Source organism: Ursus americanus, chromosome 22 (assembly GCF_024610735.1).
Source record: "Ursus americanus isolate L20-20 chromosome 22, mUrsAme1.1.p, whole genome shotgun sequence".
Lineage (NCBI taxonomy): Eukaryota > Metazoa > Chordata > Mammalia > Carnivora > Ursidae > Ursus > Ursus americanus.
Window position 1 is genome coordinate 5,614,063 of NC_142148.1, and position 26,140 is coordinate 5,640,202.

Genomic DNA, 26,140 nt, shown 5'->3' on the forward strand with positions numbered 1-26,140 from the left:
CAGCATTTGGGATCACAGGGTAAAAACACAACGGACTCAAAAGTCAAATGTTAAGTTGAATTTCATTTCAGATACTTACCAATCAAGAATTTTAAATGACAAGAAATAAAAAACAAAAAACCCCAAAAACCTACGAGTACTGGGGCACGACTGAAGAGCACCTGTGATGTGGGGGGCTCGGGTCCTAACTTGAAGGCCACACAAACATCACCCACTTGGACTTGCCCGCAAAGGCCTGCCCCTCAGCACACGGACAGGCCCCGTTCCGGCCACCGGGACCCCTGCCCAGCAGAGCCGAACACCACTGGGGAGGTTAAAGATGGAACGGAGAAGCAAGGAAACACACATTCAGCCTCTGCCCACTTGTGCTCAATGCTGCCACTAGACTCGCCACACGGCAGAGTCACAGCTCAGGACTCCCTCTCTCCTAAGGGGCAAGACGGATGTGCGTCCCCAAGGGCAGCTCCAATCACGAATCAAACCCAGGATGCTGCGGGACAAGATGGCCACTTCAGAGCTCACGGGGCAGGCATGGGGAGAGACACATGAAGGGAGCTTAGTAGGGAATCTTCAAAATATTTTATTACAAAATACAGTACAGCGTTCATAGAATGTTTCCCAATGTTCTCGAATACACACACGGCTGAATGAAGCACTGCAAGATACCTGGCAGTCGCCCATAGGAATCTAACTTCTAGAATTATTTCAATCCCCGTGGAGTCACAGAAGAAATCTGTAACAGGCAGTGGAATGGAGAGACGGACAGTCACTGGGGCCAGCGGGGCTCCTGACTGCTGATCAAGGACATTGTTTCCTCCGGGGCTTGAAATCCACATCCAGGGCTGACAACCTACCAAACACTGGGACCCAAATCCGTACAAAGACGAGGCAGAGTGGAGAGGAAACAACTCTGGACAACCCAGAAGTCTCTGGCCACTACTTCTTATTCCTGGGTTTTAGCTCTTCGGCTGCATTACGCAGGAAAATGTAATTTTTCTTTTGGGGATTATAAAATTCATGTCCCTAGAGAGGAAGAAAAAACACACACAACAATCTTACCATTAAAAAGCAAAAATTAGCATTTTGTGAGCACTTTGTATATGCCAAGTCCTGTGCTACGTGCACGAAACATAGGTATCTAGGAGAATGAAACAGGTTTATGGAGGGAAAGAAAAGTCAAATGTTAAACAAGTTTAAACTCTGGTTTCAGAGGAAAGGTTAAGGACTTGGTGGAAATCTTGTCCTCGGTGTCCCACTTAGAGGGATGATCTTTTACATATTTTCACTGCTAAGACTCTTCAACCCACCACCATTTCAATACCAAGGCGCCTGCCCGCAGGAGCAAGGCCTCCAGGGAGGGCGGTGGAGGACTGGCTCAGACCTGAGGTTTCACAGAAGAGGAGACATCTGCTCTATGACTTCCGGGGGGGATTAGCCATCCACACAGACCCAGAGAGAAGTGCAAGTACATGTGGTGGTCAGTGTGTGTGCCCGTGGGGAGGCAGAAGGGGAGCTGTGCAACTCTGGGGGAGCCTGGAAATCAGGATGAGGCTAGACTATGAAGGACTGTGAAGGACAGACTGAGGCCTTTGAACATTATCCCCCAGGGAAAAGGAACAGGAGCCACAGAAGTTGTAAGTGGCGTTCACAGTGACAGGACAGTGGAGGAGGGTTGTGGGCAAGGCAGAGAAGTGGGCACCTCAGGTGATCCCAAGACCTGGAAGAGGGAGATGGGAAGGGCCTCTGGCTGCACTCTGCCTCCTCTAATGCAACAAGGTGTTTTATTCTCATCCCTTAACAGATATGCCCAGACGGTTCTGGACGTTTAGCTCAATGGTGACCGTAAGTTCTCATCATAATATACAAAGTGTCCCTTCTGGACGGTTACGTTCGGGCAGCAAGCTCATGACGTTGATCCTATGTGATTACAATTTCATCCTGGAGAGAACTGTCCTTAAACTAAGAACAATGTGAAATTCCCAAAGCAACTCTTTTTAAATTAAAAAGATTATAATTTCAGTAACTCCTACTGTAAGTTGACATTAACTGTTCAGATGGTTCACCTTGAACAGCATTCACAGCAATGAGCTTTCTCACTTCTTTCAACAGACTTCCAATTTTTCAACGCCTGCAACACGCAGCGTCCTGAGCGTGACACGGGCTGAGCACGCGGACCAGGGAGGCCCTTCGAAGAGCCCGTGGAGACACCAAGGCCCCAGGCCCCAGCCTGGCTCCAGCCCCAGCCCGGCAGAACCAGAAAAGGCACCCTTTGTAAGAACCGCGTGTGTGGCCACCATAGGTGGACAGATAAACCCATGGCACCCTGTACCACAGCCCGCCCGGCAGCAGAACGGGACAGGCGAGGGAGCCACTCAGCGTCGGGGGTGAATGCCACGATCCTTACACCGGGAGAAAGCAGCCAGGCCAGAAAGAGTATGTAGTACAGGACTCCTCTGACATAAAACTCTAGAAAACGCAAGCTCATCTATAATGACAGAAAGCAGACCGAGGGTTGTGTGTGTGGGAAGGATGAAGGCAATACACACGGAAACTTCTGGGGGAGATAAAACTGTTATCTTAAAACAACAAGGTTATCTGCACCGTGGTCATGGTTTCCCAGGTACACACAGATGTTGAAACCGACCACCGTGCACTACCGCGCCTCCACGGTACCTCAGCAAAGCAGCTTCGAGAGAAACACAGCACAGCTGCCCGGCTCGCATCGGCACACTCCCGGGGAGAGAGGGCTCGGATGCGGAGGCCAGGCGGGCAGGGGTACCGCAGGTAAAGCCACCAGAGATGGGGACTGCCCAGCTCTTCCGAGAGAGGATCAAAGGTGACACCGAGACCCCAAGTGAACAGTGACTGACTCAAAGGAGGAACCCAGGAGAGGCCGCTAGCCTGGACAATAAAGGACACGTGTGCGGGAATTACAGGAGTTTCATCTCCTGAAGTGAAGGCACGCCATGCACTCATGCTGTCGGGACAGGGACACTGGAAGAGAAGTGGAGAGCGAGCTCAGGAACCAAGTCAGAGACTGAAGGGTCACTGGTTTGCATTGGGAGAACCAGTCAGGCTGGAGCTGACGGGGAAGGGCGGCACCCAGGAGGCAGCCAAAGGAACGGAAGCCAGCAGGTGTTAACCCCCACCGACACGCTGATCAGTCGAGGAAAACAAGGCTTCTCAGCTAGCTTTGGCATGGCCGAAGGCTTGAATGTGTGCTTACAGACGGAGGACCAGGAGCTGGTAGGCAGGGAGAGAAGGTGCTCACAGAAGGAGAAGAGAACAGAGGGGTGTGAGGGAGTCTCGGGCACGTCTGGGATGGGAGGCAGGCACGCGTGCAGGTGAAAGGGAAAGACACTGCGGTGGGCGGGGGACGACGGACAAAGCCCTTTCGGGTGAAGCGGGCGACCTCACGAGTCAGGAACCTGGGCAGCAAGGGCAGGCAAAGTCTGGAAGGCTGCTGTGGAGAGGGGGGCTGGGGGATAGCATAAGAAAAATGAACAAACAATCCAGGAGAACCAGCATCTGAGAAGCAAACACGTGGGCTGGCCGAGAAACATCAGCCGTTAGCCAGCAGCCTGCAGCCCCAATCCCCGAGTCTGCTCCCTTACCACCACGCTGGGATGCCTCAAAAACGCAGCCACGACCCTGTCGGCCCCTAACTCACCTCCCCAGATAAGAAACAAAGCAGCAATGCCTCCAGCGAAAGCCCCACGACCTGGCCCTGCCGCCCCTCCGGCCGCCCTCGCCGTGCCCTCTCACTCTCTGGCAACCGCCTCAGGCCTCACCGAATGACCTAGAGCCTCCTGGAGTAACGGCCTCCAGCTCACCTCTGCTTCTGGCCAGACAATGACCAGACCCTTCCCAGGGGCAGGCTCCCAGGGAAAGGCTCTACAGGTATGATTTCGCGGAGTCCCCACATCTCGTGAGGAAGGCCGGCTATTTCCCTTTGCAGTGACGGGATGGTGACCTGTGAAGGTCACCAGCAAGTCCAGAGAAGAGTCACAACTCAAGCCCAGGCCTTCCGACTCCAGACCCTGGCGCTGCTGCCTTAGAGTGCCCAGCAGGCCTGGGAATGCTCACCTTTGACCAGTCGTAGCTGGAAGCGTAGGCAAATATATTTCCATTGTGATTGAAGCAGCAAGCCGATATCGGTTGATCTAACTGTTCTGAAGTTTTTAGTTTCGTTCTGGCATCTTTGTCCCAAAAGCTGAATCTACCATCAGAACCCACAGTTGCAAGGGTGCCATGGACAGGATGGAACGCGATCCCATTTACCTACAAGGATTAACACGCACGATGAGAAGCAGTGGAGGAGGGAGGGGAAATCAGGTTTGTACCAATACATGCCTCCTGCTTCACTCGGGAAACAAAATGTGTGGACTGCCGCTTCCTGACTGCCGGCGGCCCGCAGATCGAAGGAGAAACCAATCGCACTTCTGGAATCAACGACCAGCCCACAACCGAATCATGTCTCTTGTTACGAACACAAGTTAGCCTAAGTTAACAAGTATGTAGCCAGGGACGCCAAAAAGCGGACCTCAGGGAAGTGCCTTTTCTTTTGCAGCAATCAGCAACTTCTCGTTTTACTACGTATGAACAGTTGGGCAGCACTCAGAAGGAGGGGAAGGCCCTCCTGAGAGAGCCGTCCACTCGCACTCAGCAGCAGATAGAGAGCAAAGATGGTCAATGTGGACAGAAAACCAGGGCCCACAGCGTAAGCCATCGATCTCTGTCTGTGAACGTGCACAGACAGAATGAGCTTTCCTGGCCCCGCAATGACTCAGCCACCCACCTCCAAGTCTAGTTTCTAGATGTGTTCTCAAGGTCAAAGTTTCTAAAAACGTACCGCATAGATGTCCTGAGGAGCTGAGGTATTGGTTCCATTCGAGCGGTGACATTTGAAGGTAAAATTATCTTTGGCACTGAAAAGCAAAGGCTCAACTAAGTTTTCCTTTCTGAAAAAGTCTCAAGTGAAAATTTGCAAGCAAAATCAAGCCCACTTACGGATTTGGGGGGTTGATGTAGTGAATAGCAACCCTGCCCTCAATGCTTCCCAGGGCAAAGCCAGTCGGCTTGTTCTGTTTGTCTTTAAAAATAGCCACACATCGATGCTACGGTTGGAAAGGAAAAAACTGTATGTTATCACAATGTAAAATACAAGATTTCATAACAAAGTGAAGGTACATAATGTTTACCTCATTTTGGGGTGACCCAAAGGAGGGTCTCCTGGACTCTACAGAAGATCCCACAAAAGAGCCCATGACCCAGCCACCAGGGGCAGAGGAGCAGAGACCAGGGCCTGGGTCCTCACTCCCTCCTTCTGGTCATGACAACCTGGCCTACTCCAGAGGCCCACCCACACCCTACCCAAACTGAGGTCTTATCTTGCGTGAGCTCAGGAGGCATGGGGGCAGGACCAGAGCCTGGGGATGAAGCCATAGAAGATGAAGGTAAAGAGCAGTTTCTGTTACTGTGACCCTTGCTAGAGCACGTATGTCCTAAGTAAATGGCAAAAATATGCTAGCTCTGTTTCTATACCATTTGCCTTTTTTTGAACAACAAGCCCATTACTTTTGTGAGTGGAAAGAGAATTAATGAAAAGAGGCAAAAGCCTAGAAGTCAGCAGGAACCATGCCTGTGCCTCCCATGCTCAGCACAGGCTCTAATACACAACACAGAGACCAGCAACTGCACACCTTTGAGGGGCCCCATTTACAAGAACACAACCACACAGTGACCCTGTGCTAATGCTGAGGGCATGGCTCAGCAAACGAGAGGTCAGGGTGTCTGGCAGAGGCAGCAAGAAGTGAAGCCAGTCAGACTAGGTTTTATCGAGGAATCTGGGATCTATCCAAAGGGAAGTGAGGAGTCAGTGCTGGGTTTTTAAGCAGAGATGTGGCAGTCAGATGTGCCACTATGAGAAAGCCCCCTGACCCACGCATGGAGAATGGATCAAAGGTGGGCCGAGATCTAAGCTCTTACACTCACGCAAGGAGACTCAGATTAGATGCAGAAGGAGGGAAGGAACAAAATGAACAGATTCCAGACCACCTGTAGGGCAGGAGGGAAGCTGGGGGTCAGCGAGACAGAAGGAGGAGGAGCAGAGCAAGGAGGACACCCGGATTTCCAGCAGACAGAGCAGGTGGAGCTCCCACCTCACGAGCCGCAGAGTGCACGGCGGGGGGGTGGTGGTGGGGGTGGCCGAGGGTGGGAGGGCAGGAGCAGGTTAAGGCTGTTCACTCAGCAAACAGCTGCAGAACCCTTCTACGCATCAGACCTGCCTCTAGCAGCTGGGGACAAGGTGGCAACAAAGAGAAATCTCTGCTCCCGCAAGTCTATATTGCAGTGGGCAACATGAGACAGAATACGTGACACATGTTATGCGGAGATCTATAAAACATATACATACACACACAGTTTGGGGGAAAACAGCCAGGGAGAAGCCTGAAGAGAGGTAACATCTAAAGGTCTGTAGAAAGCAGTCCCGGGTTTAGTGTGAGATACTGCTGGGCTGAGACGCTGGGAAGACACGCAAGGCGGCTGTCAGACTGTAGGTGTCCATGCAGGGATCCCAGAGGGGAGGTCTGTTGGGGATCGGAGTCCCCGGCCCACAAGGTATACTAAGTGACAGCAAGGTCAAGAGATGAGGTTCTGCTTCAGTAGAGAAGGCGGCGGGCAAGGGCAGAGGCCTGGGGAACCCCAACATGCAGCAAGAACCAGCAGGGAAAACGAACTAGCCACCGGAGAGGCAGGGGGTAAGAGGTGGGCATTACAGAGGCCAGGGACAGGGTGTTTCAGAACATGTAAGAACAGTGGTGAATGCTGCTCTGCTGAGCTGAGGGCTGGTCAGCGTTCACTGGAATTATGGATGAGGAAGCCATTGGTGGCCAAGCAAAAACAGTTTCAGCAGAAGTCTCAGCGAAGTCGGGTGAGAAATGAGTGGGAGGTAAGGAAACCAAGAAAGCTCATGTGAGATGCTTAGCTGCAAAGGAAAAGGAGTCCAGGTGGTACGGCAGGATGTGGGGCAAGAGAGTCTGTTTTCTAGGATGAATGAGACTGGAGCACGTGTCCGTGCTAGTGGTGCCAATGGCGGGGGGGGGGAGAGGTGGCACGAGTGTCCAGACACCCCCAGAGGAGGGGGGTAAACCATGGCGCCCCACCACAAAACGGCCTTCACAGAGCACAGACCTCACCTAACTGGCAGGAGAAAGGCAAGGGAAGATGCAGGTACAGGCAGACTTCTAGATTCCCCAGAAGACGACAAGAAGTTCCCCGCCACTATGTTCTCCGAGCAGGAACTGAGCTGATCGGCTGAGACAATGGCTAGCGGAGGGAGAGCCTAGGAGTTAGAAGAGAGTGAAGAAAACCGAGGAGTCTGTGGCAGGTGGGGAGACTGCAGGAAAAAGCCTGGTGTTGTGCGGGCAGAGCTGAGGCTGGACGCTAGGACCCGACAGAGCCCATCCACGAGGCTCACGACTGTACGCAGCAGCGAGTAGCCCCCAGGGGCACGTCCGGAGACGAGAGAGGAGTCAGGCTCCTCCAGGGATGGACAGCATCTACTCACAAAATACGTGTGCTTGTGTCCTTAAACTCACCCCTTAGAAACTACTTCAAGGCGTCTGAAAGTACAACGGTATTCCACACGTGACACGTACAAAGTACATGCTTCCTGATCGGACATGCGACTCACCTGATGTTTCAGTGGAGATTCTATCCTCCTGAATTCAGAAGGTTGATTCTCTAACTGGTAGACAATCAGTCCTCTCTCTGCAGTTGCCACCACGGCCATAGGGTAGATCTAGGGAATGGAGGGAAGCAGAGACATGCTTAAAACGAAGGAATGTGGGGGCGCCTGGGTGGCACAGCGGTTAAGCGTCTGCCTTCGGCTCAGGACGTGATCCTGGCGTTATGGGATCGGGCCCCACATCAGGCTCCTCCGCTATGAGCCTGCTTCTTCCTCTCCCACTCCCCCTGCTTGTGTTCCCTCTCTCGCTGGCTGTCTCTATCTCTGTCAAATAAATAAATAAAATCTTAAAAAAAAAAAAAAAAATGAAGGAATGTGGGGCACCTGGGTGGCGCAGTCGTTAAGCGTCTGCCTTCGGCTCAGGGCGTGATCCCGGCCTTCCGGGATCGAGTCCCACACCGGGCTCCTCCGCTGGGAGCCTGCTTCTTCCTCTCCCGCTCCCCCTGCTTGTGTTCCCTCTCTCGCTAGCTATCTATCAAATAAATAAACAAAATCTTAAAAAAAAAAAAAAAAGAAATTTGGAATGTGTTTTTTTAATACCAAAATATTAGATCCATGTTTTTAGACTCACAAAAATGAGTCTGAATCTTTTAAAGTTTAAAAATCCTATATCACAACATTTTTCGTGAAAATCTAGGGAAATAATTATTTGAAAGTAGAACATCCGTTTTTAAAAGACTCATTTTTTAAAACTATAAAATATAGGATTATTTTTAAAAAATACTGAGGAATAGAGAAGAAATAAAAATCACCTACACCACCCTTCCAAATGCTGACGTTAATGTCATGCCATTTCCCCTGGGGCTTCTCTGGCACCATGCATGCATATGTAGTGTGTTCCTATATAATTCATATCCTTCACTCAAGGCGCGTATTCCGAGAATACTAGCAGCTGCTGTCCAATATTCCCTCAAACGAGTTCATTTCACCTCACTGGTCTTGTTGGCTCATCAGGCCACATCCAAGCTTTCATTACACTATACAGAACATCTGCGTCTTTATTTTTCTTATGATAAATTCCTAGAAGTGGAATTACTGGCCGTTAGCACAAAACTTTAAGGCTTATAACCAAATGGACAGAGAAAGTTCTTCAGTTTCTCTTCCACTCAGACAGTCCCCAAAGATCCAACGCCACACCACACAGTTATTGCCCACTTTCCTACAGCCGCCAATAAATGTTATATATTGAGGGCACACGGCTCCCTGCACATGTTCAAATAACAAATGACAAAAAAACTTGACAACCAGTATTTAGTATTTGGAGACAAACGCAGCACAAAAATCTCCTGATTTAATATGACTGAGGCAATCTGAACTATACCTTCTGTGTACTGATTTTTCAAGTTAGAGGAATTTTTAGATTACCCTCTAATTGCAAGACGTCATAAAGTAAGAAATTTGTATTTCTCTTAAAATGATATATATTGTTAGAAATTCCTTACCACATCAGCACAGTAACATCTTTCCGGGAGCTGCAAAACCATCATAGGATTTGATGATCGTGTATCCCAAAACTAAAAGAAAAAAAAAAAAAGCCAGTAAGTGACCATTCAGAGCTATAGTTCAAACAGTGTAGAATTAACGTCCCTCCTAGTCAGGCCACGCTGTCCCCTCACTGGTCTATCATACCTTCAGAGTCTTATCCCAACTCCCAGTCATCACACAACTGTAGTTTGGTGCTTTGATCCAATGTATGGTTTTCACAGGAGCATCGTGCTTGCAAAACAAAACCAAAACAAATCAAGATAAATGTAACTACGTGCTACGCAGCTTCAGTTCTGGAAGCTCAAAGAGAAGGTGCAAACTTAAATACTGAGGTCACACCAAACGAACACCGAGGATATCCCTTCCCAATGACCGTGACATTCAACTTAACCTAAGAACATGTATCTACTTTCCATCCTGACAAACATTAATTTTATCTTACCCATAATGAGAGTCAAAGTAAGCCCCTCCCCAGGGAGATACTCAGAAATAACTAGGAGGGAACTCTACCAATTTCATTTATTGACGGTGACGTGAATGAAGAGATCAAAGAGATGCTTCTGGCACACATACTGTGAGCTCGGTGAAGGTAATGCCTTTCCAAAAATGGTTTCGTGTCAAGAGGCCCCCCCTTCCTGACCAGGTCAGACCCTCTGGTTCTCGCTTCCCCGAGCTTCATTACTTCTGCCCTTCATGCCTGCTGTTCCTGGTAGACTAAAAGCTCCAGGGGCTTACTCACTGCTGGGTCTCTACCCCTACCGGCAGTGCCTGGCACAGAGAGGGCATTCACTAAATACTCGTCGAATGAACCAGTGTCCAATGCAGTTGGTAAAAGGCAAGCCCCACATGGCTGTCAGAATGTCAAACACATGAATGTTGAGGCCCACTTGGAACATCTGTCTTTGATAGGCTTTAATGTCACTAACTCCTTAGGACCCCATCCTCACTTACACACATATGGAAGATCCAAGACAGACCATCTGTGAAACGCCAGTAGGAATAAGAATGGTTATCACCCTGGTGTTACTCTGATGCTAAAGAGCTTTCTGGAATTAAGTCTAAATGACCTGGTAAAGTCAACTACACTTTTTCTATACTAGAGAATTAGAATTTAAAAGTCATCACAAGCCCAGGCACCAGCCTTTCTGTACACAGTGTTTATTACCTGTGCTATCTGTATTGCTTGATTACTGTTGAGGTCCCACATTTTGGCAGTTTTATCACATGATGCTGTAAATACTTTGCTCCCATCCTAAAAGAAAATCAAGAATCTGTCATTCTAAAAAAATAAATAAAATTTCTATCTGTATGTTAGGTTGATCATACTGAAGGTTTTGTTTTGCAATTTTTATTTTTCTAATTCTTTGGGGACCAGTGTATTATAAACTCCACTGTCATATACGAAACACACTTTCACCCCTATTTCTTTATTACTAATTTATTTTTCTAAGACATACCAAATAAACAGGATAAAAAAATTCAAACAAATCTGAAGTTATACAGGGAAAATGAAGTCTCCCACCCCTGACCTGCTCCTTCCTCACGGGCCACTGACTACCTTCCAAGAGTAGTTTTTGCAAATCCTGCATCTATACGTAGTACCGGGGGTCACTTACACATTTTTTTCTTATTCTAGTTAATTTCTTTTTTTTTTAAGATTTTTGTTTATTTATTTCACCAGCGGGGGGTGGGGTGGGGGTGGGAAGAGCGTGTATGAGCACACAAGCAGGCAGGGCAGTAGGCAGAGGGAGAGGGAGAAGCAGGCTCTCCGCTGAGAAGAGAGCCTGACACAGGGCTCGATCCCAGGACCCTGGGACCATGACCCGAGCCAAAGGCAGACACTTAACAAACAGCCACCCAGGCACCCCAGCTTCAAGCCTTTTTTGATCAATTTCAAGCCTTCACAAAAGTTATAAGAATAAAACAATGAACACCCATAAACCCTTCACCTAGAATCACCAATGGTAAACATTTTGCCACATTTAGTGCATCATTCACCCTCTGTATACACACATATGCATCTATTATCATATGTTTGTTCGGCTCTGTATCTAACAGCATTCTAAAGTGCACACCATGAAACTACACTAATTTTCAATAATCATTGGTCCTATGAAAACTACAGAACAGCTTAACAAATTAGTAATCATTGTGTAGTGGTTTTAAAGATACTCAAATATAGAACTCAAAAATTAGGTCATACATGAAGAAGCACAAGGTAATTTTTAGAGAAAAAACTAAATGGAAAGTCTAGACCAGTGGCTAGCAAATTTCTTCTTAAAGGGCCATTTACTTAGGGAATATTTTAGTCTTTATAGGTCTCTGTTGCAACTCCTTAACTGTTATAGTAGCTTGAAAGCAACCATACATGCTACGTAAATGAATGAGTGTGGCTGTGTGCCAATAAAACTTTATTTACAAAAATAGGCAGTGGGCTGTATCTGGCCCATGGGCCATAGTCAGATGACCAGTGTGCTAAATTATCTCATTTCTGATTCCAAGGCTCCAAGATTTACTGCCATTCCTTAGCAAAAATTTCTTCTGATATAAAGTCACCTGTTCTCCAACTAAAAGAAAAGATAAAACCTGCTTCTCGATCAGTGAAGTTATAAGGGTAACTCCATAAGTCCTTAGAGAAAGATAGCCATGGATGTAGTGGGCTACCCTGAGCAATACACTGGCCTCTCCTACCAGCTGTAGCCAGCACTACGGAGCAGCAGCGTGCCAGACCCCAGCAGCACACAGACATGGAGGCCAATCTAGCGGAAGGCCAGGGCAGAGAAACAGTATTTCCACGTGCTCTCCAGCCAGCTGCTCTCCACACTGCGACGGCCGCACAGTGACCCATGTCCTTACAGTGCCGAAGAATCACCTTCACCGAGTTTGGGTTTCATGCCTCACAGGTAACCCTAACTCCGGCTCTTTCGTGCATCTGTGCGGCTGCTACGTGTGTGGCTTCCTCTCGCGAATGCTCTCCCCCCTCCCACACTAGCCCATTTCCCTCCCTGTAAGCCTCTGAGGAAGGCTGTCAAGCACATGGGCTCTGGAGCCAATAAGGTCTGGGTCTGGGCCTAGACTCAGCCATTCAGTATGTCCCCTCAGACAAGTCTGTCAACTAACCCCGTGCTAGCCACTTTATGCAGATGCAGTCTAGCTGCCACAACGTTCTACTACCTGCAATTCTGTCTGTCTGTCCTGACAGACCAGGAGTTCATGAATATGGCATTTGCCCACCTTGCCTCCTTCGCTTTCCACCCTATCCGCAGGCCTTTAGCATACTAGAGGAGCCTGATAATTATCTGCATAATTAAATATCATCTGTTGTAATAATTATTACCTTCATCTTACAAATGAAGAAACAGAGAGATTAAGTAACCTGCCGAAGTCAAAATCCTGAAGAGTAAGAGCCCGCATCTTAACTTCGGCCTGAGCTGGACGACACAATGCTCTCAAAAAGCCACAGGCACACCGTTCATTCCTCTCTTAAGATTCAGTTCAACTTGTCCCCTCAGTGAGGCCTTCACGGCACGCCTCCCAAAATTTATAGCTGCTTTCTGTGTTCCCCACAAGCCAGCACCAGGACACCCCGCCCCTCTCAGAGCTCGGCTCACTATAGGAGAACCCGTCATTACCGTGTTTGATTCCTCCATTAGAAGACGCACAACTTGGAAGAAGGAAATAGGCTGTCTTTATTTTTAGAAATGCCAACAGCCACTCAGTAACATGTGGGCAATGGAATTCTGTATCCGTTAATTCTACTTCTTACCCTACTTTGTAAGAAACTTTACATTCTGACCCATTACCCAATCGTAAAAAAAGACAGGCAAAATAAATCAGAAAAATCTTCAACTTACTCAAGTTGCTACTTTTCCACGTGTAAACTAAAAATAAGTTGTATATGTAATAAATGCATCACTTTTCAAACTGTTATCACAGATCTATTATTAATCTCATAACAACCCAGATAGGTCAAGAAAACATTTTTCAGATGACAGAAATGCTCAGAGAAGCCTATCACAGCTCATGATGAAAACTGGAGCAATTCTGGCTCCTAAACCCTCTCGAAAAATTTATAAATAGAATCACTTGTTAGTTATAAATTAAGTAAGATCACATAAATGTGTGGTGTCATCTGAAAATGACAACATAAAATACAAATAGTTTGGCAATTTCTCGAAGTTAAACATACATACACGTAACATACGACACAGCGCTCCCACTAGTAGATAATCACCCAAGAGAAACGCAAACTTTTGTTCACAGAAAATCCAGTGCACAATTGTTTACGGCGGCATTATCTATAATGACCAAAATGGGAACCAATCCAAATGTCTTTCTGGTGGCTGGGTGAACAAACAGCGACACATCCACACAATGGGACACTGCTCAGCAGGACAAACTACTGACATAACGACCGGCATGGTCTCAGGTGCATTCTACTGAGTGAAAGCGGCCTGACTCCAAGGTGACACGATACAGGACTACGCACGTGACATTCTGGGACAAGCAGAACCACAGGGTCAGAAGACACGCTGGTGGTTTCCAGCGGCCAGGAACTGAGGAGCGTCTAAAGGGCAGGAGGGAATCTGGGGCAGATGTTCTGTATTCTGACAAGTCTACGCATTTCTCAAAACTGACAGATCTATACACTAAAAAGGTTCAATTTTATTGTCTGCAATTCATATCTAATGAGTCTGACTAAAAATTACATATAAGGCCTGGGAGGGGCCTGGAGGCTTAGCTTCCTCATAAGGGAGGTACATCTTCTCTGCCCCTGTCACTCAGGCCCTTGTGTTCTTGCCTCTGCTGGGTGCAGTCACGGGGCAGCGGTGGCAGAAGGGAGAGAAAGGCTGAGCTGTCAACGCACTGGCTCCTCCTTTACCTAGGGGATAGTCCCCTTTACAGCCATAGCTCTTGCTGTGGCTCACCACTTACCTTCCTTTCTTTTTTTTTTTTTTTTTTTTAAAGATTTTATTTATTTATTTATTCGACAGAGATAGAGACAGCCAGCGAGAGAAGGAACACAAGCAGGGCGAGTGGGAGAGGAAGAAGCAGGCTCCTAGCGGAGGAGCCCGATGTGGGGCTCGATCCCATAATGCCGGGATCACGCCCTGAGCTGAAGGCAGGCGCTTAACCGCTGTGCCACCCAGGCGCCCCAAACCACTTACCTTCCTTTCGGCTGCACCTTTGTGAAGGGCCCCTTCGTTAAATTCTCCCCAATCAATAACAAAAGCTCAGAGCCAAATAAACTTGAACATATTTGCTTATACTATTGATGTTCAGGATTTGGGAGGAAAAAGAGAATTCCAAAAACCCAAAAGACTTCAAACGCCTATTAACAGAAAAGGATTCTTTTTTTCTCTAGGATTTACTTTCTGGAATACTAAACTTCTAATTTTAAAATGACATAAATTCATGGCATAAAGGTAGGAAGGGCTTCCAGAAATTATTCAACTGTTTGCTTAAGGTAATGTGTCAATAAAATAATGAACTTTTTATGCAAGAAAAACTTTCCAATAAACTAAAGCTAACGTTAACTGACTATATTAGGAATGTCAATAAATTGTTATACTGAATATAAACTACAAACTATACTACTACAAACTATAAACTTAGAATTCCAACAACGTGTATACATACATGCTATTTGTGATTCAGGTTATGTAAAAGTAGAAATATATAAATACTCCAGATAACACGTCATTTTATGTTGCAGAAAATACGAAAAATGGAAAGAAACTTACATCGCTCCAGCAGACATCTAACACAGGCCCCGTGTGCATCTGCTGGGCTTTTGGAATCGTCTGTCCACTATCTTGAACTTCCCAGCAGCGAACCTACAGTAATAGGACAAATTAATGCAAACATAGCAACTCGTGACATTCTACATGCATTTAACACCAGTACTGGGGTGCACTACTGGGGTGCAACTTAAATATACAGGAACTTCTCATATCAACCTAATTATCTAACTTTAAGAATAAAGCAATTGAGGGCTGCCCGGGTGGCACAGTTGGTCAAGTGTCCAACTCGCAGTTTCAGCTCAGGGCATGATCTCAGGGTGGTGGGATGGAGCCCAGTGCTGGGCTCTGTGCTCATCTCACAGTCTGTTTAAGACTCTCGCCCTATGCCCCTCCTGTTCACGCTCCCTCTCTAAAATAAATAAATAAACTTAAAAAAAAAATAAAGCAATTGGAAAGTCGACTAAAGTAGCTATTTTCCCATTCCTATTTTCAAGCCATCAGAATATACAAATTCTTTTGCTTCCGCCTGAAACTGCGAATAAATTTCTCATCACATCTATGAGATGTATTTTTCAATCATTACCATTCAGAGAATCAAGACCAAAGGGGAAACTTACCTTTCATCTCTGAATACTATGGTTTTTCACATATTTTTTTCCTGATTATAAATGTAATCCACTTTACTTAAGAGATTTTGTAAATGTGACAAGAAAATAAAAAAGCACCTTAATCCCACCACAGACTATAGTTATTAGCTCATTGTGCTTTCAGTGTTTCTATGCATATATTTTCTTCAAAACACTAGATTACAGAGTACCTTCACTCTTTTAATTGAAACTTTTCTCCCTTGCATTAACTGCCATTGAACATTCTTCTAACATTTTCAGCAGTGAATCATGTGAAGTCTTTCCAGAAACATGTAGAAACCAAACCTGTTCAACCATGACTACCTTCCTCCCCCTACTGTTCTCCCCTCACCCCCCGCTGCCACCCTCCGCTGCAGAAAAATCTTTTCCAAACTTTTAAAATGGTTTTCCAGCACACAAACATACCGTAAAATACATTATTTGATATTACACTTTTCAAAACTTCCACTAGCATGAAGACTTTTTAAAATGAGGTTGGGACGCCCTGGTGGCTCAGTTGGCAAAGCATCTGCCTTCAGCTCAGGTCATGATCCCAGGATCTTTGGATCAAGTGCCACATGAGGCTCCTTGCTCAGCAGAGCGGTGAGCCTGCTTCTCCCCCTGCCTGCCGCTCCCCCTGTTTGTGTGTGCTCTGACAAATAAATAAAATATTTTAAATGAAATAAAATACAATGAGGCCATATCAGGCAGTGGCTAGGAGCACAGATCCGGGGTCATACTGCTGGGTCAGCATCCTGGCTGCTGCTCCCTTAGATGCGGGACCTGGGCCAGTTATTCTACATCTCTAGGCTTCACATCCTGCATCAGAAGATGGAGAGCACAGTAGGATCACAGTGCTTTAGCTCTTTAGAGATTCATTCAGTTATGCACCTAAAGTACATTACTGGAGACCTTCCTCAAGCCCCAGAGGGGAATTACTGAGATGCAGGGTATAAACTTAAGGATTTCTGATAAATATTGCCAATTAGCCTTCAGAAGAGCTATATCAATTTACATACCTACCAGCGGTACATGTAAGGTCTCAGCTTTTCTTTGCTGGAACCAACTGTTATTCTTTTAAACTTTTCATTTTGTTAACTTGATAGAGTCTATCACAGGAGTTTGAATTTATCTGCTCATGAGTGTGGCCGAATGGTTCAAGTTCACACTAATGGGCCATCCGCACTCCTTCTGCTAAGTGCCTCTTCACATCCTTCACTTATTTTTCTACCGGAGTTTTTATCTTTCCTTTTGTACACTATGATTTCTTGTCTTCCTTTTTGTACACAATAGGTTAAATGTAATGTCTATGCAGGATTTGTGCTATATCCGAAGTTTAACATTTGCCTTAAGAACATTTTCAGGATACCCAGAAGTTTATGTATACCACCACGGATAACAGTCATTCTCAATGACACTACATCTGATCTGGGAATCCATGTCAAGTCACTGAACTAGAGTAGGAATTTTTGAGTGATGCAGATGATCATGCTTTCTTAACAAAAATCAGTGTAACAAGTGATGTCTGCCCACTCAGAAGGGTCACACCCTTTCGCTGATTTCTTTTAAAAAGCCATGAATAAGCTTTAGCTCTGCTTCTTCACTTGGGAAAGAATGAAGCCAAATGGAAAGCTAACCTTGCCCATACAAAGAGATAAGACTTCTAGACCATGCACGTTAAGGAGCACTTACATCGTTAGCCCAGGATCCTGCAATAAGAAAGTTCCCAGGCAAGGTTGGTGGGCTGAAAGATAGACAACCAATGCTGTCATCGGGAGAGGATGTTACTTCAATATCCTGGGGGGGGAAATCAATGTTACAATGTATGCATCATCAATTTCATTCAAAATTGTTTTCTTCCTCATTGAACACTCATGGTGGACTTTTCTTGTGCTAAGAACTAAGTGAATTGGACCTTTCTTACTTTGATCCAAAAAAGGAGTAATAAGCCAGTGGAAGGGCTAGCACTGCTGGGACTTGAAGCAGCACTCTCAATGAAATGCCCATGATGATGTTTTCCACGCGATGGTGCACCGGTTCACTCTGGCCCCAAAGTGCTTGATCAGAGTCACTGCCTGCCCCCACCCCAGTGGAAATTCTAATTCAATAGTTGTGGGCTGGGCCCTGGGAATACACAATTTTAACAAGCACCTCAGTGACTTAAGTGATGAATAAAGTCAGGGGGCACAGGACACTAGTGCAGGGGAGACCGTTTCTGTGCTCCAAGTTTGAGAAAGTGGACTAGACCAATTTTCAGAGCCTTTGCCCCAAGCTATCTGGATTTCTCTCACTCTGGGAAACCCTGGCCTGTAACTTCCTCGAAGTCCCGTGAAGCTCCATGTAGTACCTTCATAGGGTTGTGGTTATCTGTGCTTGTGCTGCCAAACATGCTGGTCCCACTAGTTCCAAAACCTGAGGTTGTTCCAAACAGACTCATTTTGATCCTAAAAAATAATGGAAAATGTTAAAGGACAGGTCCTTTCTTCAGTAATCACTGAGAGCTAATATAAAGCTAATTAAGTCACACAAGGGAAAAAAGACTCTATGATGCCAGGTTTCTCTCCTCCAAGGAGATCTAAATATGTGATACTAGGAGCACCTGGGTGGCTCAGTCGGTTAAGGGTTTGCCTTAGGCTCAGGTCATGATCCCAGGGTCCCAGGATCAAGTCCCACATCAGGCTCTCTACTCAGCGGGAAGCCTGGTTTTCCCTCTCCCTCTGCCTGTGGCTTTGCCTACCTATGCGCGCACACCTGCGCTCACACTCTCTCTTGCGAGCTCACTCTGTCAAATAAATAAAATCTTTAAAAAATGTGATAAGTGCTTTTTAAATATGAACTATTTTAGGATAGTTTTTATTTATAAAAAATTGTAAAGATAGAGTTCCCATACACCCCACATCCAGTTTCCTTATTTCCTTCTTACATTTGTCACCATTAGTAAAATACACTACAGCAAAGTACTTGTCAATCAACAGCTAGAAGATAAATTCACTCCTCTTACATAATTTCAGACCCTGAGCTTAGAACCAGGAATACAGCAGTAAAATAGGAGAAGGCCCCACTGCTCCAGGTCATCACTCAGTGATAATTTACTTTCTTTTTACTAATTTCTCTGGTTTAGGTAAATATCTCCACATAGAGTTACTAAGAAAAGCAATCAGTCCTGGCAAAGATTCAGCAATTTCTCTGTAGAAGGAGTTTTAAAAAGTAATCCACTTTGGTGTAACTGAGTACCAAAAGGTCTGCTATTATGTTGTGGACAACACAGAATGGGAAAATTGTTAGGGATTCTGGAAAGGCATTTGGGATTCCCAACTTCATGAAGAAAATGAGTGCAGATACCCTGGTCAAAGGAACAGCTCTGAGCATGTTAGTAGCTCGGAAAGCAACCTTGTGAGAGGAAGCGGTGTGTGCCAACTCCCTGTGCCTCAAATGTTAGAGGTGCACTTGGAACACCAGTTAACTGCATGAGTGAACACGGGAATAACAAGGCTTCTGCAGTCAGAGTCTAGGAACTAGCTATGTGGCTTTGGTCAGGTTATTTAGCCTTGATTTCCTCATTCACAAAAAGAAAGTCACTAACATCCAGTTCACGGAATCATGAAAACCAAGTGAGCTCGCATGCCCGGTGCCTGAAAATTCTTCTGTTCCTTCCCTCTCTTCAGCTATCAAGTTGGGAGAGAACATTTCTGCCATTTGGGATGAACTTAGGGAATTAGCAGGGGTCTTTCAAGTATTAGTTGGCCGATGTGGACCACACGTTATACAGGGCATAGGGAACCTTCAAGAAGTTCAGAGGACACGTGTACACCTCAAACCAATCTCCGAACCTGAGCCGCTTGCTACATCCCAGCCTCTTCGGTTCTGGGGGCATCCTTTCCGCCTGTGAACACAGCAAGCTCAGCCCTGCCCTGCAGCATTCCTACTATCTCTGTTCCTTCAGCCTGGGATGATTCGCTCTCCCCCAAATTTGTCTCAGTCTGAATCTTCAGATCCCAATTCAAAAGTTGTCTCCTGAGAAGGTGGGGCGGTGGGGTGGTGATGGAAATGTTCTCGAACTGCACTGGGGGTGATGTTTACAAAACTGTATTGAACTTCCCAAACTCATCAAAAGGTCCACTTTAAATGGGTGATAGCAGGTAAGGTGTACTTCAATAAAGCTGTTAGACCTACCTTTTTCAAAAAGGTCACCTCCTGAGAGGCTCCCCTGCCTTCCTGATTTAACATATCCAACCTCAGATAACACCACCCTGTTTTCTTCTTAGCACCTGTCACGACCTGGTATTGTGTGCAATCAACCTCTTCCCCAGGAAAACATCAGCTCCAAGAACAGAGGGCGGTCTGGACGCCTCTCTAAGAGACACCCAGCCCTCGGCAGGGTGCCTGGGCCAAGTCAGCTTGTATTTAACAGACACTTGCCTGGGGGCAGCGTGTCTCTGTGTTTACAGTAAATACTTGCAAGAGGAGGACAGAAACAAAGAACAGACTAGTTTCAGAGGTAAGTGCAACCAAGAAAGGTAAATGTGGGAGAGAACGAGAGACCGAAGGGGACGGATGCCCTTCCGTAGAAGGGTCACGGAAGGCTTCTCCGAGAAGGTGGGAGAATGTGTCTGATAAGCCAGACGTGTTAACTGGGAAGGGCAGAGACGACAGACGCTGCTATCAACTCTGTGACCCTTCCCGGTGCCTCAGTTTCCCCAAGAGAAAGACGAGGGGTTTAGACCCGAGGTGACCCCAGAGCCCCTCCCAAGGGCCAGTAATGAAGCTCGCTAACCGGCCGGCCGGCGCCCAGGTGCCTGGCTGCTGGGCGCACTCCAGCTGGGGGCCGGCGTCGCAGGCGCCATGGCGGCGGGGAGCGAGGGAGGCCGCACGGGGCCTACCTGAGAGTCACGCCGCGGCGGGGAGTCGGTGGCAGGCAGCGGAAAGGACTCGGGAGCCTGCGAACCCTCTCGGGCGCGGAGGAGGCGAAGGCGAGCTGCCGCGCATAGAAACCCCAAGGCCGAAAGAACCTCGCGCGGGTGGAGGAAACTGCCCCAATTACCACGGAGCCACCGCGCAGGCGCCTCGGAGCCACTTCCTGTGTCGCCCGGAAGGCACGGAAGAAAGAAAAAAGCTTCCCCTCCCACGAGGCGATGGCACATGCGCAGAAGCACCATTGACGCCAAAAAGGAGTCCCAGTGCCAGCAATTTGCGGATTGGTCGAAAGTTGGTGGGGCCGCCTGCATGTTACCAAGCGACCGTTTTGATAAATTCGCAGCCCCGCTGATGGTGGATCGCTAGTATTTTCTCTTGAGAATTAGAAGTCTAGCATATTTCTGATTCCCGCCAACTCAAGTCCAAAGCCATACTCGGAGAAGCCGATGGAACGCCGCTTCGGTCGGCGGTGACGTCGGCCAGACTGGGTCCGGGCCCTGACCTCGTGTTTGCCGACTGGGGCGGCCTAAGCAGCATCTGGGGCCCTTTGGGCCTCGGTTTCCCTCCGTAAAGTTGGCATAATGATGCCCGACTTGGAGGGGAGCTCTTAGGTGCAAATGAAGTCACATACGTGAAAGACTTGTTGCTAAGTGTAAGGTTCCGTAAGAATGTGAAGGAGCTGTTACGACAGACAGACACACATGCCAACTCCAAATATTTCAGCAGGTTGCTGAATTTCTGAGGGAAAAAAAAAGAGGCAGGGATCTGCTGAGGTTGTGGGACAGAGGCTGAATCTTCTCCTTTGCTAGTCAGTGTGGTTTGCACACCTGATATCTGCAGGGAGCTTTCAGACCCCCCCCCCCCCACCTCCTTATAAAATGCAGATTCTGGTGCGCCTGGGTGGCACAGCGGTTAAGCGTCTGCCTTCAGCTCAGGGCGTGATCTCAGCGTTATGGGATCGAGCCCCACATCAAGCTCCTCCGCTGTGAGCCTGCTTCTTCCTCTCCCACTCCCCCTGCTTGTGTTCCCTCTCTCGCTGTCTCTATCTCTGTCGAATAAATAAATAAAATCTTAAAAAAATAAATAAAATGCAGATTCAGAAGGTGGGGGGCCTGAGAACTCACATTCTAGCAAATTCCCAGCTGAGCTCGCCGCCCCAAGAATCTAGCCGAGCACCAAGAATCTAGATGAGGTATCTGGAATCATTTGGAGGAACTTTCGTAAAGCCCTGCTGCCTGGGCCTCATGGAGATTTCTGACTTAGTTGGTCTGCAGTGGCACAGAGGGAATTAATAGTTTTTTATAAGCTCCAAGTGATTCTAAGATGCAGGCAAGATTGAGAACCTCTAGTCTAGATCGTGATAGTAATAATAGCTCTCCTGAGCGCTGGATGTTCCATCTCCTGTAATTTCCAGAGCAGCCCTACAAAGTAGGTACCGTAATCTCCATTTTATAGAAAGGAAAGTGCGGCCAACAGAGATAACATACTTGTCAGACATCACACAGCTGTTAAGCAGCGGAGCCAGAAAGGTCTGTCGGGTACCCAACTCCACCAGCGTAATCTTGGAATCCTCTCTGACAAGTACTCCCTCCTCAGCGACACCTTTCCTCATTCTTTCCCAGATGGATCATCTCATACCATCTCTTCTTTAACCTCTCAAAGCCCCCTCTGTGCTTATCATATTCTGTCTCATAAAACAGCACAAGTATTTGCCTTGTCTAGCTTCTGAGATTTTAAACGTTATGCCTTACTCCCATGCATATCCTTTGCAGCACCAAGCACAGTGTCCTACACATATATGCTTTTAAATGAATATTCGTTGAATTCTATTTTCCATGCCTGAGGAATATTCCAGAAACCTCCATTATGATACAGATTCTCATATAATACTGGTTATTCAGCATACTTTAAAAGACTCTTTCTACGGTCTAGGGACATAAAACTGACCAGCTCCTTTTGCATATACCATCAGGGGAAGAAAAGCAGCAGCACGCATGCCCAAATGTAACAACTAACACTCCTTGACTTTTTCTGAACAGTGGTACTCAAACACTTTACACAAATTATCTCATTTAATCCTCACAATGACGCTACAGGGGTATTACTGTTGTTATTTCCATCTTACAGTTGACAAAACCAAGGCCAGATTGTAACTTGTCCCAGTCACAGAGGCAGTGAGTAGAAGGGGAACTGGTATGCAACAGCCCTTCCCCACAGTCTGAGTCCACACCTCCACAGACGGCAGACTGCAGCGTCACCTCACTTCGTCCCCCTAGAAATAAGAAGGGGGATCAAAACAATCTGTATGCATGGGTATAATTATTGAGCCATAAAGTATAGGTGAAAATGATCAAAAACAAAACATAATTAAAATTAAATTTCGGTTATGGCTCTCATTCGCATTGGCCAACACTTCTGCAATTTTTACCCAAGGTAATATTTATATTCTGTGTCTAGGTGAATAAAAACTAAATGTGCTTGTAAGCTTAGTATCAATTCCTTTTCATTTAAAGTGATTTATAATTTTGAAATTTTAATTTAAAAGTTCTAATATGTTAAGGCTTTGTAAAGAGCTTGGTTGCCAAGGAGCATACACGAAGTGCAGCTTTACAAGGGCTTGGGGGCATCCAAAGCTGATGATATAGAATGGATTTTTGTCGAAAAGTAGTACTCAGGCACACACAGGAATTCTCACGGTTTTACCCAACTTCTTTTGCTGTGTCTCAGACCCTTCTACCCCATTCCTTAAAACTATGACTTGAAAATATTTTAAAGAGATATCCACCCAGGGGTGCCTGGGTGGCTCAATCAGTTAAGCATTCGACTCTTGATTTTGGCTCAGGTCATGACCTGGGGGTCCTGGGATCAAGCCCCAGGTCTGCTCAGCAGGGAGTCGGCTTCATGATTCCCTCTCTCCCTCTGCCCCTACCCCTGCTCTCTCTAAATCGATCAATCAATCAAAAAAAAGAGAGAGAGAGGGAGAAAGGAAGGGAGGGAGGGAGGGAGGGAGGAAGGAAGGAAGGAAAAGAAATATGCCCCTCAAGAGGGAGGATTTGAGAAAACAGTAGAGCTTCTTCTGCCAGCAGAGGGCGCCTTTGGCTTGGGTTTATAGGATTATTTCCTTGGGATACAGACTTAAGGCTGATCCCAAGGCCAAACAGAAGTAATGTTTCTCAATATTTTGCTACAAAAACACTCTGCTGCAAATATTTTTAGTGCACATGTGCATGTGGTTTAGCTTTGACAGTGTTCTTAGCATCCGTTCTTGTCGGCACCAATGAACAGGGACCTCTGTCAAACAGTTCAATGGAGATGCTCCAGCTAAAGGAAGTCATAGATGGAAATCCTGGAACGTTCTTTCTATTTTGTAGAAACTGCAATGTGTTTTTTCTTTCTCCATGAAATCATGACTTCTCAAATCATTTAGCACCATCAATGATAACAGTTAAATTTCCCAGAAACCTGGGGATATTACAAAAGCTTTTATTTTATGAGGGTGATTATGAGCTCTTAAGGAAAAAATCAGATTCTCTAGACATCTTTTTGTTGCACCAGGTTTTACTCACTTTCATTATAAACAAATTCCAATACCAATGTTCTTAATTAAAATTATGAAAATATTAAAAATGAACACAGTAGATGATGGTGGAGGGGATATCTCGTCAGTTGCCATGTTAAATAGTTATCTATTTTACAGCAATCATTTTTAGAAATATCTCTTGAGAATTAGAATTCTAGATGGTTCCCAAATAGCTACTAACGTTAGGTTTTCATCTGCATCCAAGAGAGGCAGCAAAGCCAAACAGCAATGCATTTTGCTCTCCCATTTCCTTTTCCCAAATAAATGAAAATTATTTTAAGTACATTTCCAATCACAAACTTGAATGTAATTATCTAAACTGAATGTATCTGCAAGCCCCTTTCAAATTTTTTTCAAAAAATAGTTTATTTATTTTCAAATTTTAATGACTATCATGTCATTAAATATTAATGACAAATTTTTTTCAAAAAATTGTTTATTTTCAAATTTTAATGACTATTATAGATACTTCCCATTTTGATAGAATGTCCCAATCCAGACATCTGCAGCTTGACCATTTATTTCTAGGTTAATGATGTTCTCCTTCCCAAAATTTGTCAAAGTTCAGTGATATTAGATGTTAAGGAAAGAAGTATGGTATAAATTCAAAGAAACACTTGTGATTTATAAAAATGTCTTTACAATCTGGGATAGTCTCACAAGTCAATTTGATAGTTCCACAGAATATTCTCAGAATGAAATACTTGGTTCTGACGTGACCAGGGGAAATAACAGAATTGTTGACATTATAGGCTTGGCATCAGGGGGACCTGATTTGACCGCTAGCCAACAGGAAGAGTTGTAGACGTTTCTGAAGCAGTGTGCCCCCTCAGCCACGTAACACACTTCATGTGTACCAATGTCGTGGTTAAAGCACGAGCCGTGGAGCCGGGCTCTGGGGTTAAGTCCCAGCTCCACTGCTTAGTAGTTATGTGACCTTGGGAAAAGTTCCTGAGCAAAAGTACAGGTTCCCGTACCTTGGTTGTTGTATCTGTAAAGTGGGGCTAATAAGAAAAGTACCGAGTTCAGAGTGTGTCTGTGAAGATGAAATTAGTGAATGTTCAAAAGCACCCAGAAAAATACGTGGCACATAGTAGGTGTTATACAAGTATTTTCTTTTCTTATTATATGACCTTATTTAATATTTACCAGAACCTCTTGATTAGGGCCAGCTTCATGGGTGCAGTCATGCCCAGCCCCATGCTAACAAGAGCCCCCCATGAGCACTTTAATTCTCTGCTAATGTCTTGAAATTCTTAATAACTTTTGAACGAGGACCCTACACTTGCATTTTGCACTGGCCCCTCATATTCAGTAGCTGGTCCAGCTCTTGAGGTACACAGTCTTACTGTCCCCACTCTGCCACGTTCTGGCTACATGGCTTTGGACAAGCAACATCCCCTGTGTTCTCACCTGTAAGCTATGGATGTAATTACAGACCTGACAGGGCCCTTGGGGGAGGTAAGATAATGTGTAAGCAGGGATTGGCACAGGTAAGTTCTCAGAGAGGGGACCCACTATTACTAACATCTATCTTGATAAAATAACTCACCAACATTTCTGTTCTCTACATATCCTTGCTTACAATTACAGGTAACTCTTCAATACAGTGATATGTTTGCTGAAAGTACAGAATAAAGTCATAAGACTCCTCTCTGGAAAAATTCAGACAGGGTTAATAGGGGAGAAGATCGGATCTTTATTATTACAGAAAAACCTTATTAAAATTAGAGGCTTCTGTAAATCTTGAGCATGTTTCATAACATGGACTTAGAGGGGAAGACAGGGGACTTGATTTGGGGTGAGAATGGATAAAACCCTGGAGAAATTTTCAAATAAATTGTTAATAATAAAAAGCATACTCAGAAACAAAATTAAGTGCTCCAGACGGCATCAACCCAAATAGTTACTCATAATAAATTTTACTACTTTCACAAGTAAACAAACAGGGCATGACCCCTACACCATGGAGGCAAAAAAAAAAAAAAAAAAAAGAAAGAAAAAGAAAGAAAGAAAGAAAGAAAGCCACTAAAAAGGAAAT

The 26,140-nt window shown here is 45.9% G+C and overlaps 1 protein-coding gene across 1 annotated transcript; it reads right to left on the reverse strand.

The window, feature by feature from the left end:
• Positions 1-798: 798 nt before the first annotated feature.
• RAE1 (ribonucleic acid export 1) lies at positions 799-20,677 on the reverse strand. Its single transcript, XM_045808423.2, has 12 exons — positions 20,486-20,677; positions 17,953-18,049; positions 17,298-17,402; positions 14,980-15,072; positions 10,401-10,487; positions 9,380-9,466; positions 9,193-9,264; positions 7,697-7,804; positions 5,011-5,117; positions 4,853-4,928; positions 4,087-4,281; positions 799-1,023 (listed from the first exon to the last, which is right to left on the reverse strand). Exons 2-12 carry the CDS (start codon positions 18,040-18,042, stop codon positions 937-939), a joined length of 1,107 nt encoding a protein of 368 aa, XP_045664379.2. The 5' UTR covers positions 18,043-18,049; positions 20,486-20,677; the 3' UTR covers positions 799-936.
• Between the last annotated feature and the right edge of the window lie 5,463 nt (positions 20,678-26,140).

Excerpts from the sequence above, each read along its gene's own strand:
- RAE1 (XM_045808423.2), bottom strand. The coding sequence starts at position 18,042 with ATGAGTCTGTTTGGAACAACCTCAGGTTTTGGAACTAGTGGGACCAGC. Across the intron at positions 9,467-10,400 it reads AAGCAATACAGATAGCACAG|CACGATGCTCCTGTGAAAAC; the intron begins GTAATAAACACT and ends TTGTTTTGCAAG. Across the intron at positions 4,929-5,010 it reads TACATCAACCCCCCAAATCC|TGCCAAAGATAATTTTACCT; the intron begins GTAAGTGGGCTT and ends TTTGCTTTTCAG.